The sequence below is a fragment of the Diceros bicornis genome, chromosome 13, assembly GCF_020826845.1.
Source record: "Diceros bicornis minor isolate mBicDic1 chromosome 13, mDicBic1.mat.cur, whole genome shotgun sequence".
Classification (NCBI taxonomy): domain Eukaryota; kingdom Metazoa; phylum Chordata; class Mammalia; order Perissodactyla; family Rhinocerotidae; genus Diceros; species Diceros bicornis.
In genome coordinates, this window is record NC_080752.1 from 14,780,061 (window position 1) to 14,798,163 (window position 18,103).

At 36.8% G+C, this 18,103-nt stretch overlaps 1 protein-coding gene across 10 annotated transcripts in view; it reads right to left on the reverse strand.

Moving 5' to 3' along the window:
- Positions 1-18,103, reverse strand: part of TUT4 (terminal uridylyl transferase 4) — a 95,777-nt gene that overhangs the window by 18,316 nt on the left and 59,358 nt on the right. For all 10 annotated transcript variants that reach the window (XM_058552409.1, XM_058552403.1, XM_058552407.1 and 7 more), the window contains 8 exons: positions 15,681-15,738; positions 15,483-15,586; positions 15,088-15,177; positions 13,098-13,211; positions 4,064-4,141; positions 3,732-3,909; positions 3,350-3,397; positions 3,179-3,261 (listed from right to left, as the gene is read on the reverse strand). In XM_058552409.1, the coding sequence (XP_058408392.1) occupies positions 3,179-3,261; positions 3,350-3,397; positions 3,732-3,909; positions 4,064-4,141; positions 13,098-13,211; positions 15,088-15,177; positions 15,483-15,586; positions 15,681-15,738 (753 nt within the window). The remainder of the gene's footprint in view (positions 1-3,178; positions 3,262-3,349; positions 3,398-3,731; positions 3,910-4,063; positions 4,142-13,097; positions 13,212-15,087; positions 15,178-15,482; positions 15,587-15,680; positions 15,739-18,103) is intronic.

Below are 18,103 nucleotides of genomic sequence, written 5' to 3' on the forward strand. Positions count from 1 at the left end.
GTTGAGACCTACTGCTCAGAAAATAAAATTCATTTCAAATTATTACTGCTCATTGACAATGTACCTGGTTACCCAAGAGCTCTGATGGAGATGTACGATGAGATGAATGTTGATTTCATGCCTGCTAACATAACATCCATTCTGCAGTCCACAGATCAAGGAGTAATTTTGACTTTCAAGTCTTATTATTTAAGAAATACATTTCGTAAGGTTACATATATCTGTCACAGATAGTGGTTCCTCTGATGGATCTGGGCAAAGTAAATTGAAAACCTTTTGGAAAGGATTCACTATTCTAGATGCCATTAACAACATCGCATGATTCATGGGAAGAGGTCAAAATATCAACATTAACAGGAGTCTAGAAGAAGTTGATTCCACCCTCAAGGATGACTTTGAAGGGTTCAAGACTTCCGTGGAGGAAGCAACTGCAAATGTCACAGAAATAGGAAGAGAACTAGAATTAGAAGTGGAGCCTGACAATGTGACTGAATTGCAGCAATCTCACGATAAAACCTTAATGGATGAGGAGTTGCTTCCTACAGATGAGCAAAGAAAGTGGTTTCTTGAGATGGAATCTATCCCTGGTGAAGATGCTGTGAAGATTGTTGAAATGACAACAAAAGATTTAGAATATTACATAAACTTAGTTGATAAAGCAGCAGCAGGGTCTGAGAGGAGTGACTCCAGTTTTGAAAGAAGTTCTACTGTGGGTAAAATGCTTCAAAAAGCATTGCATGCTACAGAGAAATCGTTCATGAAAGGAAGAGTCAATCGATGCGACGAACTTCATTGTTGTCTTTTTTTAAGAAATTGCCACAGCCACCCCACCTTCAGCAACCACCATCCTGATCAGTCAGCAGCCATCAACATCAAGGCAAGACCCTCCACCGGCAAGAAGATTACAACTCACTGAAGGCCGGATGATGCTTAGCACTTTTTAGCAATAAAGTATTTTTTTTTTGAGGAAGATTAGCCCTGAGCTAACATTTGTTGCCAATCCTTCCATTTTTGCTGACGAAGATTGGCCCTGGACTAATATCCGTGCCCATCTTCCTCTACTTTAATGGGACACCACCACAGCATGGCTTGATAAGCGGTGCGTAGGTCCACGCCCGGGATCCGAAACCTGCGAACCCTAGGCCGCCAAAGCGGAGTAGGCAAACTTAACCACTACACCACCAGGCGGGCCCCTCAATGAAGTATTTTTTAATTAAGGTATATACATTGTTTCTTTAGACATAATTCTATTGCACACTTAGTAGACTATAGTGTAAATATAACTGTTATATGCACTGGGAAATCAAAAAATTCATATGACTCGCTTTATTGTGATATTTGCTTTATTACCATGGTCTGGAACCGAACCCACAATATCTGTGAGGTATGCCTGTACATAGTAGACAAATAGGTGCAAAGTAGGAATTCAACAAAGATATGTTGAAAGAATAAACATTACCACGGAAAGTAAAAGCATGAAAGATTATGTAACAACGATATTTTCTACAATATCAGTTGCAACACTGTAGTAACAATCTAAATGTCCATATAAGGAAGACAATTAAACTGGTATAGCCAAACTATAGAATACTGTATATCGACTTTTTTTTTTTTTTAAATAATTTTTATTTATTTTTTCCCCCAAAGCTCCAGTAGATAGTGTATGTCATAGCTGCACGTCCTTCTAGTTGCTGTATGTGGGACACGGCCTCAGCATGGCCGGAGAAGCGGTGCGTGGGTGCACGCCCGGGATCCGAACCGGGGCCGCCAGCAGCGGAACGCGCGCACTTAACCACTAAGCCACGGGGCTGGCCCCTGTATATTGACTTTTATAACAGAATAAAGTAGATCAAAAAATGGCCAGCCAACTCATAGGCTCCTTCTCATAGGCCCCAAACTAATGTCTGGCTCTTATATCAAATGATATTCAAGATCAAAGACTTTGATATCCTTATTAGAACTACTTATACTGAGATATTATGAGTTACTAAAATTTTGTATTCATAATCTGAAATTGCACATTTCCAATTTATTGAGGACTTTAATTTGGTATTCTACTAAAAAGTCTGACTGTATGAAACTGCTAGGTTCCTAATGAACATATGTACCTATACACACTAATAGCTGGAATTCCCACAATTTTCAGGTAAAATGCTTGATCAGTGAGGGCATCACCACATTTGTTTTGATCTATGCTTTTCGTTTGTTGCTATTTTAGTTAATATGTTAGTAAAATTATTGTTGGATTTTCCTTTTGTTAGACATTTTGTTCTTGTACAACTTCTGTGTTGTTTCAAATTCTACTGTTTTACTTCTCTCCATTCTACTTATTATCACCCTGCTAAGAGGCAGGACAATCAAAAATGTTTGAGAACCAGTGCTCCAAGGGAAAAAAGCTCTAAACTTCTCTCCACTTTTCTTATGACACATCCCCAAAAAAGAGTGTTAAAAGCTGGACTGAACAAGATCAAAGATCTTCATTATACAATAATAGATTGTATACATTATATAATAATAGATTTCTTCCCTTGGAAGTGAAACTGAGACCTCCTCCCAGTAGAAAGCAAGCAAAAACCAGAGTAAGACCAAGAGGAACGGAGGACACTATGCCATCCAGTTCAGGCAAAAGGAATCCTCTCAGTTCCATGCCAGCTAATTCAGCTTACTAGGGCTACACCAAAATTAGAGCAGAAGCCTCAGCAAACAATAAAATATTTCTTTGGTGTTGTCCCCTCTGTTTACATTTTCATCAAGAATTCTAGCGATGGAAGAGGGGCACTGGGTAGCACCTCAAATTCAAAATTTAAGGATCCTGAGTCTTGACTAACCACCCTCATTCATTCAACAAATGCATATTTGGTACATCCTATGTGCCAGACACTACGATAGGCACTGGAGATATGATGATGAACATCATGGACATGGACTCTGTCCTCATGGAGCTATATAGTCTAATAGGGGAGACAGAATTTAAGAAAGAGATAAACAAAATTTAGCAAATAGATATCTCATTATGAACTATGATAAGTACAATAAGAAAAAGCACAGGAAGCTATAACCATCTCGTTCCCTATTCCTAACACCAACTTGGAAACAGAATTAGGTTTCTTGTACTACACACAAAAAAAGTTTTATAAGAAAAAAGAAAAGATTCAGAATTCAAATTATATAAACTTACAGCTTCTCTGCCAATGAGTGGATAAAAGGGGGTACCAAAAAGTTTCCTTCCATTGATAAATGCCTTCATGATGAAATTGGTCACTAGTGAAGAAAGAAGAAAACAATAAAAGATGCAGACCTTAACATGTAAGAGCTTTAAAAGCAGGGGACTTCTATATTTAAAACTTACTTTTTCTAGAAACTCCAGCACCAAGGTTATGATTCAAGTCAAAAGGGTCTAGAAAAGAAATATTTTATTTTTTAATATTTTAAGAATTATGTTCTTAAAAAGACTTATGTTCATATTTTAAGAATTATGTTCTTTGTAACATAAAATATACTTAGTAGCCATAAGAAGAGTTTAATACTATATAACTGAGTCAGCAAGTCATCCAAGTCAGCAAATTATTCTTTTAAAATTACGGATTAAAGAATGGAAACTGATAAAAATCAAGAGGAAGAATCTTCCAAATTCTAATGTGTTTCAGTTTTCCCCTCAATTTACCTGGCCAAATGAAATTCTCGCTTTTTGGGTCTTTTTGTTCCTGATTTAATATCAGCTAAATGATTACCTTCAATCGCAATGCATTTGGATGTCCACTGCTTCTCAAAAGTTGTCAACAACTTTTTCTGCCGAATGCTAATTACATATTCCTTGAAATCAAATTCTTCAGTATAGAAGCGAAGCAGTCCCAACCAAAGCTCTCCTAATGTTTCTGTGTTCTTTCCAAGTGAAGGTAAACGCTTTTTCTACAGATGAGAAAAAAAGAGACAGAGAGAGAGAGAAACGTCTACACCTATCCAAAACATGAACCCCAAATCCAACTAAAATTATTAAACTAAATTATGCAAATCCTAACATGTATCAGTGAGCATTTTATAACAAAGACTATGAAAAAGTTACCAGCTCTTCTGTTTTATCAAAGAAAAAAGCATTCCAGCCATCAACCATTCTCTGTGGAATCTGTTTTCCGTCAAAGATCTGCATAAAAAATTAATTTTATTATTAGATTTCAAGTCATCCAACTTTTTCCAAAAAGCCTCATATCATTTTAGAATTTACCTATAATAGATATACTGAAATACTTCTTCCAAAACAAACATGTCAGGATGGCATACCGTGATGCCAAGTTATTAATGAATAAAATATATCTGAAAGACCAAACTCAGAAAGAATATCTTAAGAGCATCAGACTCTCCAAATGACACATTTGATGTTATTTGTTGTTACCTATTTCACCTATCAAAAGACATCCAGCCCAAGATTAATGAAGTAAAACTAAAAAAAGAGGCATTTTCATCAAAATATCATAGATACAGAGATACAGAATAGATAATAACTATTGATTGTGCACCCCCCAAAAATTAATGGAACTCTTTGTTTAGGGGAAGAGCTCTAGTACCTTTAATCAGTTATCTGTATCATATGAGGCTGAAAAGCCCCTGGACATTGATTTTTTTAAATAGAAAATTAGGTAGTTTTCTCTGACATCTTGATAAAGATCGTTAAAATCTTCATGATTAATTATGAATTACAATTCACTGTCTTAAGGAAGGGGTGGGTAATAATGCTACTTCACTAGAAGAAAAGTATCCCTTAAGATGACTGTATAGGCAAAACTGACCTCTATAAGCAATTTTTTTTTTTTTTTGGTGAGGAAGATTAGCCTTGAGCTAACATCTGTTGCCAATCCTCCGCTTTTTAGTGAAGAATAGTGGCCCTGGGCTAACACCTGTGCCCATCTTCCTCTACTTTATATGTGGGACACCTGCCACAGCGTGGCTTGGGAAGCAGCACACAGGTCCATACCTGGGATCCGAACCTGCGAAACCCCAGGCTGCCGAGGTGGAGTGCACAAACTTAACCACTACGTCACCAGGCTGGCCTCCAAACAAATTTTTTTTTTATAAAGTTTTTAAATTTTTTTTGTAGGGGAAGATTTGCCCTAAGCCAACATCTGTTGCCAATCTTCCTCCTTTTTTCTTCTGTTTTTCCCCCAAAGCCCCAGTACATAGTTGTGTATAGTTATAAGTTCTTCTGGTTCTGCTATGTGATCTGCCACCACAGCACGGCTACTGTCAGACGAGTAGTGTGGTTCACCATCTGGGATCCGAACCCAGGCCACCGAAGCAGAGGGAACCAAACTTTAACCACTAGGCCATCAGGGCTGGCTCTACAAGCAATTTTGAGACTTATTTTCTGTTTTAAGAGATGCTTTGCAACAGGTTTAGAGTCAGCAGACCTTATTTCTAGTCTTAGACCTGTCAAGTAGTGATTCTGAGCAAGAATCCTCCTAAATCCTCAGTTTTCCCAATGAAAATGAGAGATTAGATTAATTAGGTCAGTTGTTTTCAAATTTTATTTTTCTTTTAAGCTGCAGAACTCTTTCCTAAAATGGAACCTTCCTGGAAGCTCAATATGTAAAACAGATAAAAGCAGAGGTACCCTGACAGAAGACTGAATGAAGAAAACATACCCCACCTCTTCCTTACCTTACTTCTCAAAGATATACTAATGAGCTTCTCAGAGCTTACCAGAATATACTTTAAAACTACTAGATAAGGTGGTCCCCATGTCCCCTTCCACTTTAGATGGAACAGTGATTTACAAAATTAACTACATGTCTGGCCCCTCTAATTTCACTCTCAGGTTTAAGTTCTTTGTGGGCAAGGACTATAACTTATCTCTGGAGCCAAAATTCCTCTACATCAAAGCCTGCCATATAGAGAATACTTAATATATGTTTGTTGAATGAATATATTTACTCTGTAAGCATGTTTACATAAAGATCAAGTTTCCAGGGACTTAAGCTAGTAAGTTGTTTTTTACACTTACATATAACTTAAATACAGCTACCAAAAATCATCTAGTATAAATTCCAACATTTCATAAAACAAAAAAGGGAGAGCCTAGCAATTACAGATATTAATATCTAAAACAAAAGACATGGGATCCTGCCCTCAAAAAAGAAAAATAGGTTTTAAAGAGGCCAAAGTATCATATTTTACCCTTACAGATTAGGATGCTATTATTGGTATTACATGGAAATAATACAAGCTACCTCTTTACACCTTGATTCCTTGTTTTTTTGGTGAGGAAGATTCGCCCTGAGCTAACATCTATTGCCGCTGTTCCTCCTTTTTTTTTTTTTTTTTTTTGCATGAGGAAGATTAGCCCAGAGGTAACATCTGTGCCAATCTTCCTCATTTTGTATGTGGGTTGCCACCACAGCATGGCTGACAAGTGGTGTAGGTCCACACCTGGGATCCCAGGCCACCAGAGTGGAATGTGCCGAACTTCACCACCACCTCACGGGGCCGGCCCCCTAGACCTTGATTCTTTTTAAGAGAATTCTTACTTTTGAGTAACAACCATGATCCAAACTCAACTATGTTAGCTGATAACATAGTAAAGTGGCCATGTGGGCCTTAGTGGGTGTTTAATCACTGCTTTGCCAGTTTTTATGAACTCTCATGTTTCACAGTGACTAACTTTCCACTCTGTTGTTCAGCCTTTAGAAGCACTAACGCTATCCTCTCTCTTTTACACACACACACACACACACACACACACACACACACATACTTTCTTTCTGTTTCTCTCTTCACTCTCTTTTCTCTTTCTCTCAACACCAATCGTCCTCCACTTAAGCACTCAGCCCTCCCTCTAAAACCTCACCAAACAAGTCAATCATATTTGTACAAGGAGTGACCCTATACATTTCCATACTTGCTTTCTTATTTTATTGTAATATTTTAACATCTACTGCCATATTTAAATTGCAATTTTTTAGTTGTGGTAAGATACATGTAACAAAATATACCATCTTTTTTTTTGGTGAGAAAGATTGGTCCTAAGCTAACATCTGTTGCAAATCTTCCTCTTTTTGCTGAGGAAGATTAGCCCTGAGCTAACATCTGCGCCCATCTTCTTCTCTTTTGTATGTGGGATGCTGCCACAGCATCGCTTGACGAGTGGTGCATAGGTCCACACCCAGGATCCGAACCTGCCTGTGAACCCTAGGCCGCCTAAGTGGAGCGCTCGAACTTAACCACTACGCCACCAGGCTGGCCCCTTAATGTTGTGTGTGTGTGTGTGTGTGTGTGTGTGTGTGTGTGTGTGTATGTTTTTCAAAGAAGTGTTTTTACTCTACATTCAGGTTTATGCAATAATTGGAATAGAACATATGAAGAGTCTGTAGGTGATTTAGAAATTTGTTTAAATGAATCAGATGCCATAAAATATGGAGGCCGCTTTCATATTCTCCTGGGGATTACTGAATGAGGCTATAAGTACATGTATGACAGGTTTCCATAGAAAATAGCAACGCCTGTCAGGTGGAAGACACACGTAAGGAAGGTTTTTTTCCTCCCTGCAGTAGATGATATCTTTAGGACGGTGATCATGATATAAACCTAGGGAAAGATGACGACCAACACAGTGAACATTAAGTTAAATCACACAAGACAACAAGCAGCATGATTTTAATGTCAATGTTGGAGCACGAAAGGGTGTGATTTGGGGGAACATCACAGAAAAAGTGATTGATAGTATTGGATTTGAAGAAAAACAGTGAAAATGTAAAACCTGTGTGTACAGAAGCCTTTATCGAGCCCATGACTTATGAACAAGCTACCAAATGGATGCAGGCTCCTGGAAAGATAACTATGGGATAGCAAAGTCGGTTACAAATGGCTACATGCCAGTCCACTGCCATAGCAGTCAGGGAAACAGTCACTGGTCGCAAATGTGGCATAAATCAATAATTGTATGACATAGCCCTGAACGATATTGATTTATTTTCTACTCTCAAATTTTGCAGCATCTTGGGAGTGATAGCAGACCTATAATACATATCAAAAAAAAAAGGAAAATGTTGTAGGAAAAAGTTCTAGGGTGTCTGAAGTCTGGAATCTGTCCTGATGAGTAGGATCATTCCAATATTACCCACCACGGGGGTCATGTAGATCACCAGAAATACAAAGAAGAGGACACATTGCAACTTGCACTGGACATCAAACCTGAGAAGAAAGAATTCAGTCCCTTCAGTGCTACTTCCTTGTGTAATGGCTACCAAGGTCTAGAAAGGACTAAGAGGAGGACCAAGAAAAGAAGGGCAATATTGGTGACTTCTTGAAGGAAAAATGTTCCTACACTTCATGTCACTTTTTTTTTTATTTCGATTTTCATGACAAACACTCCCAACAAGGTTTATAGCTTTCCAAATATTCCTTCCATTTTCTTAATAAGTAACTACCACATGATAAAGTTATATTTGAGCCATGGATTCACTTTCAAAATAAAGATTTCATAGTAGAAGACTAAATTCTAATATGTGTGATTCTAAAAAACATAGATTAAAACATACTTCCACTTTAAACATATATTTGCTTAAAGCCATATGTCAGTATGATTTCGTACCGTTTCTACAAGCTACAGTACTTCTAAGCCATTTATTCTTTGAACCCTGAAATTAGTAGCATTAAACAGAGAAATTTTCCTGAGATATGTTCATGGTCCACAGATGTTTGAAGGCTTCAGGGTGTCTTTGTAATTCTGTCCTTAGTGTGCGACTGCCATCTAGGTGATGTTCTTCATAAGCCTCATAATCCTCTCATTTTATATACATATATACAATGATATATATCAGAGATAGTCTTTCATTTCCTATTGCATTGTGTTTCTTTTTGTGTTTTCTTTTCGTGTGTGTGAGAGAGGAAGATTATCCGTGAGCTAACATCCAGTGCCAGTGCCAATCCTCTTTTTGCTGAGGAAGATTGGCCCTGGGCTAACATCCGTGCCCATCTTCCTCTACTTTATATGGGATGCCGCCACGGCATGGCTCGACAAATGGTGTGTCAGTCCACACCTGGGATCTGAACCTGCAAACCCCAGGCCGCTGAAGTGGAGCATGCAAATTCAACCACTACACCACTGGTCCAGCCCCTGTTTTTCTTTTTAAGCATATCTTAGCTGCAGGGCAAATCATCTTGTAACAATTTTGTTACTATATAACAGATGTTATTTTAAGTCATAAATCTCCTTGTTTTCTATACTGAGTAATGCTACCTCTGTACCACGTTAGCAAGACAGCTGAGATGTCTTCATGTATAATTTTTCATATACTGCAAGTCCCCAATTCCTTGATTCCAATGCCTTTTCTCTTAAATACCATTCCATACTGCTGAGGACTACTTATTGTGAGGTAATGTATCATGAACCATTGGTATGGCAGAAATTGATTTGCTGCTCATCAATACCTTTGTCTTTTCTTCTGAGCATAGCGGCAGTGCACATTTTCAACCAAGTTTTCATATGTGTGACCACGATACCATGTTCTGCTAATGGAACGTGGGAAAAAGTAACGCATGCTAATTCTAGGACTGAACTAGAACCTGCCTCCTCCTGTCAACCTGGAACCATGTGATTTTCTACTCCTTTTTCTCCTCTCTGTTGTCTGGATATTGGCATTCAGCAAACATTGAAAGCCATGTGTCCGAGTTGCCAGATAAAATATAGCACACCCCATTAAATCTGAATTGCAGATAAGCGGCAAATAATTTTTTACTATAAGTGTGATATAAATATTGTATGCGACATACTTATATTAAAAAATTACTTACCGTTTACCTGAGGCTTACATTTAACTTGGTGTCTTGTATTTTTATTTGTGAATTCTGGCAACTCTACCTATATTGCTTACTGTAGTCTCCTTCAAGGTGTGTTCCTGAATGACTGTGTGGCGTAGAGTCCCCTTGCCAGCATGCCTTTTCCCTATGGCAGTAACTGAGAACTTCTGTTGTGATAAGTCACTGAGATTTTGGATTTACTGATTACAATAGTACTATTTTATTCTTCTATTATTTTAATCAACCTTCATTGCAGTCATGCTTTTGATTATTCATGAGTGACCTTTAGTCTTTTAAAGATATAGTAATTTGGATTATTGCTAAGGTAAGAACTGAGTCTTATGAACTGTGACTCTTTGTATTGTTCAAAACACATTATTCTGCAAAAAAGAAAGCATTATTGATAGGTTTTGATGTCATATTTTGTTTTCTATACCTTATCTTAGAATACTGTAATATTTTTCTTTTCAGGCATTAAAATTTTAATTTAAGCAGCATTTTAAAAAGTTCTCTAAACCTAACATCACAAATGTCAAATGGCAACTGTATGTGAGGGTGTTGCTGCAAAATAAGAAAATCAATTTTATATGCAGCATCCTCTCAAAATACTAAGATTAATATTTTATCAGAAATTTTAAATTTAAATGAATATTGTCATAGTCCATGTACTATGCTAAATATTAACTAGTAGTGATAAGAGTTCTGGCCCCTTAATATTTTTAAGTGAACAGTTCAGTGGAATTAAGTACAGTCACACTGTTGTGCTAGCATCACCACTATCCATCCACAGAATTCTTTTCATCTTGCAAAAATGAAACTCTGAACCTATTAAACAATAATTGCCCATTCCTCTCTCCTTCTACCCCCTGGTAACCACCATTCTACTTCCTGTCTCTATGAATTTGACTACCCAAGGTATCTCACATAAGTGGAATCAAACAGTATTTGTCCTTTTATGACCAGTTTATTTCATTGAGCATAATGTCCTCAGGTTGATCCATTCAACTGCAATTTTTAAGCTGACATAAGCTAGAAAACACAAAAGATCATAATATCCAGTGTAAATAAAACTCCCTAATCCACTTTTAGTATTAATTTTTACGAAAAAATTTACTGTTATTCATGATGATTTGCTAGAATACAGCAAAATCATTCTTAGAAAAACTCCTTTTGACCTAAAGAACTGTGTATTGTTGACCTTGAAAAATACTCTTAGCAGAGCCTTACTTATTACCCAGTCACTCAAAGTCTAGGTTCAATTACAAATGGAGTCAAAGATCATCAGCTTCATTAAACAATCCTTACCCTTACAAGTTGATTGATGCCAATGACCAATACTTAAATGATGCCAGAGCAATGGACAATGGGGTCCCATTTGACAAGCAAAAAATGCCAGAAGCAAAAATCCATATATTATCAGTTCATATGTATCACAAAGCCCCCCACAATCAGAGCTCATTATGATGGAAAACATTCCATGGACTGTCTCTCATTTCATCAATCACTGTCTGTTAAGCAGATAATGGGAGAATTCTTGAAGTTGGCTATGGCAATCCTACTTACATTTTTCTAATAATAATAACAATAAAAATAACAATAAAAGCAACCACCATTTATGAACACCTACTTTAGCACCTACTATATGCAAAGGCATTCAATGTCACTGTTCCTTATATCAACACTGAAATAATAATACTATCATTATATATATTTTGTGTGTGTGTGAGCAAGATCAGCCCTGAGCTAACATCCATGCCAACCCTCCTCTTTTTGCAGAGGAAGACTGGCCTTGGGCTAACATCTGTGTCCATCTTCCTCCCCTTTATATGGGACGCCGCCACAGCATGGCTTGACAAGCGGTGCCTCGGTGCGCGCCCAGGATCTGAACCCAGGCCGCCAGCAGCGGAGCAGGTGCACTTAACTGCTACACCACGGGGCCGGCCCTATCATTACATTTTTACTGAGGATGAAACTCAGACTAGTGGAGGTCAGGCAGTTTGCTGAAGGCCACAATGACAGAATTAGGATTCGGACCAGTTATCTCTGGCTCCAAAATCATGCCCTGCTCTTTCCATTATATCATGCTGCCTCAATGGCTCCTCATCCATGGGTAATATAATGAGAGAACACAAACCACCATGAAAACAAAATTCGCATTTCATTTTTAGGTTAATCATAGTACCATTTTGGTTAAGGATAGTATTCTGTCAAAGTGGCAAACAGCTGCTATGATATTACTGAGGAAATTATGCATAAGATCCCCAAATTTAAAGCCTAACAACAATTAGACTAATACAGAGAATGATCTTGGCCTTGGAAGGCCTAATTAATTCATGCTAAATTTTAAATATCCTACAGTGAAGAACCTTATTAAAAAACACATCACTCAACATAAATTCAGTGACTTAAAATCTTCTGCTAGGAAAAGATATTTAAAATTTTTATTTTTCTTCCACTGTTTGTTTAAGAGGGAAGGAAATACTGCTAAAACCACATGGCATTCATTAGAGCTTTTAAAAACTTACTAAGGCCATCTGACACCCACCATATGGCTTGCTATTTTGTGATTTTCTTCTTTGCCATGACTATCAAAGTTTACGTGAAATCAGAATATGTAATTTTCCAAATAATTCTGATGCTTCTCTCCTACCTCAAAATAACCACCTTTCTAAGAAATTAGAACTGGATCCTCCCTAATGCTTGCAAATCCACATTGTGCCAAGAATGAAGAGGAACAGATGGATGATTAAGAACTCCTTTGTACCTAAATTGGCTACAAAAAGAGACCCTATGAGTCACCAAATCTGAGTGAATATGAGTATAATCTGTTTCTTTTGATGTAAATTCTTATGTTTAATGCAATTAACATGACCTTACAGAGATGAGGAAGAATTTCCTTGGGTTTTCTCTCAACCAAATTCACAAAGTTGACTGAACTATACACAGGAATAAATCAAACTTCATTCCCAGGCAGGAGGAGGGAGAGAAAAAACTTACGTGGTTGCATCTGAGAGACTATAATATATGAGTTCATAGATGGCTACAAGAATTTCATAATCATCTGCAGCATTCTAAGACTGTGAAATACAAAAATGCTGCAAAAGATATTCAATAGTTCTGTCAGCTAATATTCTTTTGGTAGTTTATATTCTCCCAAACAAACTTTTCAAAAAGGTTCACTGTTTGATTATACCATAGGATGTCCATGATGGAAAATCCTTCATGATCTCATGAACTGAGCAAGATCTACTGTGTTCAGATTAACTGTTTTCACAAGAAACTCCTAAACAGTTGTCTTAAACACTTACCTCTTGTAGAACTGGGATAACAGGTGGTTTTCGCTGCTGCAGAAAGTACAGCACCATAAGGATATAAGCATATGAAGATAAACTTCCCCTGGAAGCATCTCCAATGTCACATCGCTAAAGAAACACAATATAATGACTAAAAATAAAATTTTAAAATCTTATCCATGCAGAAGTATTGACTACTTTGAGACACCATTTAACTCATCAAACTGGCAAATATCCGAAAGTTCAATAACAAACTGTTATAGAGGGTGTGGGTAAACAGGCACTCATATATCACAGATGAGAGTATAAATTAGCATACACTCTATGAAGAATAATTTGGCAATATTAAAATAACAAAAGCACATTTCCCCTAACCTAGCAATTTTTTTTTTTTTTGTGAGGAAGATCAGCCCTGAGCTAACTCCATGCTAATCCTCCTCTTTTTGCTGAGGAAGACCGGCTCTGAGCTAACATCTATTGCCAATCCTCCTCCTTTTTTCCCCCAAAGCCCGTAGATAGTTGTATGTCATAGTTGCACATCTTCTAGCTGATGTATGTGGGACGCGGCCTCAGCATGGCCGGAGAAGCAGTGCATCAGTGTGCACCCAGGATCCGAACCCGGCCACCAGCAGCAGAGCGCACGTACTTAACTGCTAAGCCACGGGGCCGGCCCAAACCTAGCAATTCTATTCTAAGAATTTATCTTGCAAATATGCCAAAAAATATGTGAAATGACTAAATAAAAAGTTTTTTATTGTAGCATTGTTTTAATAGCAAAAAATCAGAAACACTTAAGGCTCATCAGTAAAGCAGAGGTTTAAGAAACTGATGACTACCCACACAGTGGTACAGTATGTAGTTATTAAAAACAAACAATGTTTTCAGTGTGTTTATACTTGTAACAAAAAGGAGGTAGGAAATTCATGTATTTGCTTATACTGGTATAATATATTTCTGGAAGCATACAGAGGAACCTGGTTGCCTCTAGCAAGAAGAACTGGTTGGCTGAGAGACAGGTATGAAAGGGAGATTTTTCACCATAAACCCCTTTAGACCTTTTGAATTCCGAATCACATGAATATGTTGGCTACTCCAAAAAAATTTTTCAATTAAAAAAAAAAAGAAAACCTAAAAGAATCCTCAGAGACTTCCCTTAAGTAAGGCTTTAGCTAATGAAGGGAGAGGAATGATTTCTCTGACATGACCACTTGGTTTCATGACCAAAAGGGAGTACAGAACCATCATGTTGGAGTTATTTTGTGAGGTGAATCTAGAAAAGCAGCTGGATCAAATATGATTTGGAGTATGTGGCTGGATATCTTTCTTTTCTAAGATGACCTTTGTCTACAAAGACATCTATAGGAATATCTAAACAAATACGTCTTTCTGTTGGAAGAATGGGCTTTAATAAATGAAAATGTGACCAAATCACTCCCCTACTAAAACCCTTCCACCAACACATTCACAAAATTAACTATTTATTGAGAAACTACCATAAAGCAGGCACCACACTGAACTAGGGATACAGAGGTCTCCACCGTTATGGAGTTTACACACTTAGCAAAAAAACAGAAAAACAGAATTCAGTATTATAAGTGTTATAATAGGATAAACATAACATTTTATTGCTATTGTTTTGTTTTCTTGGCCAGAAAAACTTATCACTAAACCCAAATACCAGATTTCCTAACCCAGAGATTCTTAACTAGGATAGTATGCCAACTCCCAAGCCTGAGGTTGAAAATCATTACTGCATTGAGAAATTTTACTATTGAGATATTTACTAGTGTGTTGCACATGGGAATAGAGCACACACAGGAAAAAACTAAGAATCACCCTACTCTAATAGGTATAAATTTAAACCATTTAATATTGAGTGTTTCTTTTTAAATGCTCAGGTAAACAAAACTGAGAAAATATTTTTCACAAGTCTGACATCACTATGTTTCACTTTAACTATCAAGAGTACTAGAACAAAGTAGATCATTAACTTTTTCATCAATACCTTAGCAAACACTTTCATGGTATATCCCAAGTACTGCACTCTAGGATCAATAGCTGCATAAGTAGCTAGCATTCTTGTGTTATGTTGAGCCTGAAAAATAATTACATATTTGAAAGCATTTCAAATTTATTAAAATTAAATTTACAAATCAGATAAAAAGATATAACACTCCAAATGAATATAGAATATAAATATAAAACTTAAAATACCTGTAAATGAGTCAAACAAAAACTAATCTTCAATCTGAAGGAAATATCAAGATGATTGATAAAATATTTTTTCCTTATACTGCTCACATTTGAAAGTTTTAAACATAAAAGTATAGTCAACGATCTGTAAACTTTTAAAATGACAAGTGTAAACATACCTGGCTCTACACAGAAAGAGAAACTTACCAATGTATTATATAAACTGATATCGCCTTCTAAACCACTTCGTCTGTGTTCAAATTTTACTATAGGCACTTTGGCAGTAGTTATAGGCAAAATATTTCTTAAACCTGATTTAAAAAAAAAACTTCACTAGGTTAAATAATTTTCATAAAACTAAAAAATATTTTCTGTTGTTTTAAAGTTGTAATTTAAAATTCATACCTGGATGTCTCTTAAGAATTTTTGCCAAATTTTCAATTATTTCCTTACAATTTAATTTCTAAAAAACAAAAGAAATAAATAATAAATTCAAGTTTATCTGACTTGATTTGGTCTTGTGCAAATTCTACTTTAATCTAAGCATTTAATACTAGCATTTAAACTTTCCAACCATAAGCTCTATACAACCTTGCTACTCAAAGTATGTGGTCCATAGACCTGCAGTATCAGCATCCTCTGGAAACTTGATAGAAATGCAGAATCTCAGGCCCCACCCTCGTCTACTGAATCTGTATTTTAACAAGATCCCCAGGTAATTTACATCCACATTAAAGTTTGAGAAGCACCAAGACAGGAGAATAATGTTTTCAAATACATGAATAAACAACCAGAGATGGGTTTGGTAAAGGCAAAATAGTACAGTGATTAAGAACATAGGCTCTCAATTTATACAATCCTGGATTCAAATCTTGAACTAAGTATTGACTAGCTGTGTGACTTTGACCAGATTCTTAACCCCTCTGAGCCTCATACTACTATTCTATAAAATCAAGATAACCATCAACTCCTGCCCTATTGAGTAGTTGGAAGGATTACATGAGACATGTATGTAAAATATTCAGCAGCACTCTTGGCACAAAATAAGCACTTCAAGTCTGTGAGCTATTTATTATTATTATGTTGATGAGGAAAAGAAAAATAATCCTATTATTACCAGCACCTACTTCTTCAAGGAAATTCTCTGCAAATTTAAATGTGTTGGTTTTTTAAAAACTAGAGACAGCAAAGTTGATATTATGATGATAACCATAATACAATGAACAGGGAAGATAATGGTATTATACAGATTAAACTGAAGGGTATATACATCAAGGCCCACACTTACTACTAACACCACTTTTGCAAATCCCCAACATGCTCTTTTTAGCTACAGGAGAGCAGTAGCCATTGCAGCTTAACCTGGGGATTTCAAGGGAATCTTTGTTACTAATTAACACATAATAAAATAAAAGATGTTATTTTTCTCTTTATTAGGCAAGGGTACAACTTATGCTAAATTATAAGTTTCAATTATGGCTCACCTGGAAGAGAATAATTTATTTTTTTTCACTGTTTCAAGTTTCCACTGTGAATGGCACAGATAATATACAAACCCTTAATGATTAGAGGTCTGATTACTGAATTTTAGATAGAAGGTATCTAAAATCCTAACCTTCTCCCTGGGTAAAAACCATTTCCTATTCCCTCAATTCTTGCTCTTCAAAATGGAGAGAAGCAGCCTCTTTCCAGGTAGATGGCACTGAGTATAGTTAGTTAAGGAGAACTAAAATATTTACAAATTTTAAGTTTCTTTATAGAACAAGAAGACATTAATGCCAGAAGCAATTTCTTAGGGCCAGAAATAAGGATCTACCAGACATCACTGCCATCTTCACTATGGTCCCAATAATCTAAAAACCACGTTTTGAAAAAACTATTTCGGAAACGCATAGGTACACTATCCTGTCGAATTCTTTTATAATACAAGAGAGGCTATGCTGACACCACTACCGATGCCAGAAGCTTGGCCTCACCCCAATCTTGCAAGCAGTCCCTGATTTTAAAACCAACAGCTCTGCTGGTAAAAGAATGAGCAACTACAGGGATCCCCTCCTTTTCTAGTTGCTGCTAGGAAGGCCTGGGACACTTCTTCCCTGTCCAATCAATCCCTTTCTTTACTGGAGCTTGGACAATCTCATTCCCACTGTTGAGGCCTGATACACAAAGAAAGAAAGCATAAGTACCCACTCGCACTGCTGAGACTGCTCTGGGGGAAGGTCTGCTCCTGGCATCTCACGGTGGAATTCAGAAAGCTTTCAATTTCAGATACTGGTTAGGTTCTACAGTACTATTAGTACTATATTTTAGCTACATTATGGGTTAAATAAATTACAGAGAAGCAGTGAGATACAATGGAAAGAGCATGAACTCTGGAGTCAGACAGACCTGGGTACGAATCCCGGCTCCAACATTTACTAGCTGTGTGAACTTGGGCAAGTCAGTTTATCTCTCAAAGCCTCAGTTTCCTCATCTGTAAAATGGGGGAAATTATCTACCTCGAAGGTGGTTGTAAGAGTGAAATGAAATAATGTATGTAAAAGTGTATATTGGGGACTCAATAAGTTAGTTCCCCTCCCCACCCAAAATGAGTTTCTAAAAGCTATCCTAGAAGACATCATTTATAATATTGCTTCTACAGAAAACATGTGTTCTGAGTGCCCAAAAATTATAATTAATTTGTAGAACACAATTCATTTATAAATTAGATGTCCATCTTTATTTCCTATCTTTAATGATACAAAGACATCATCTAACGGAAGAGATATGAAAAGACAGAGCAAGTGAGATCAGTGTTCATTACCAAACTGAAGCACCAGCTTCTCAAT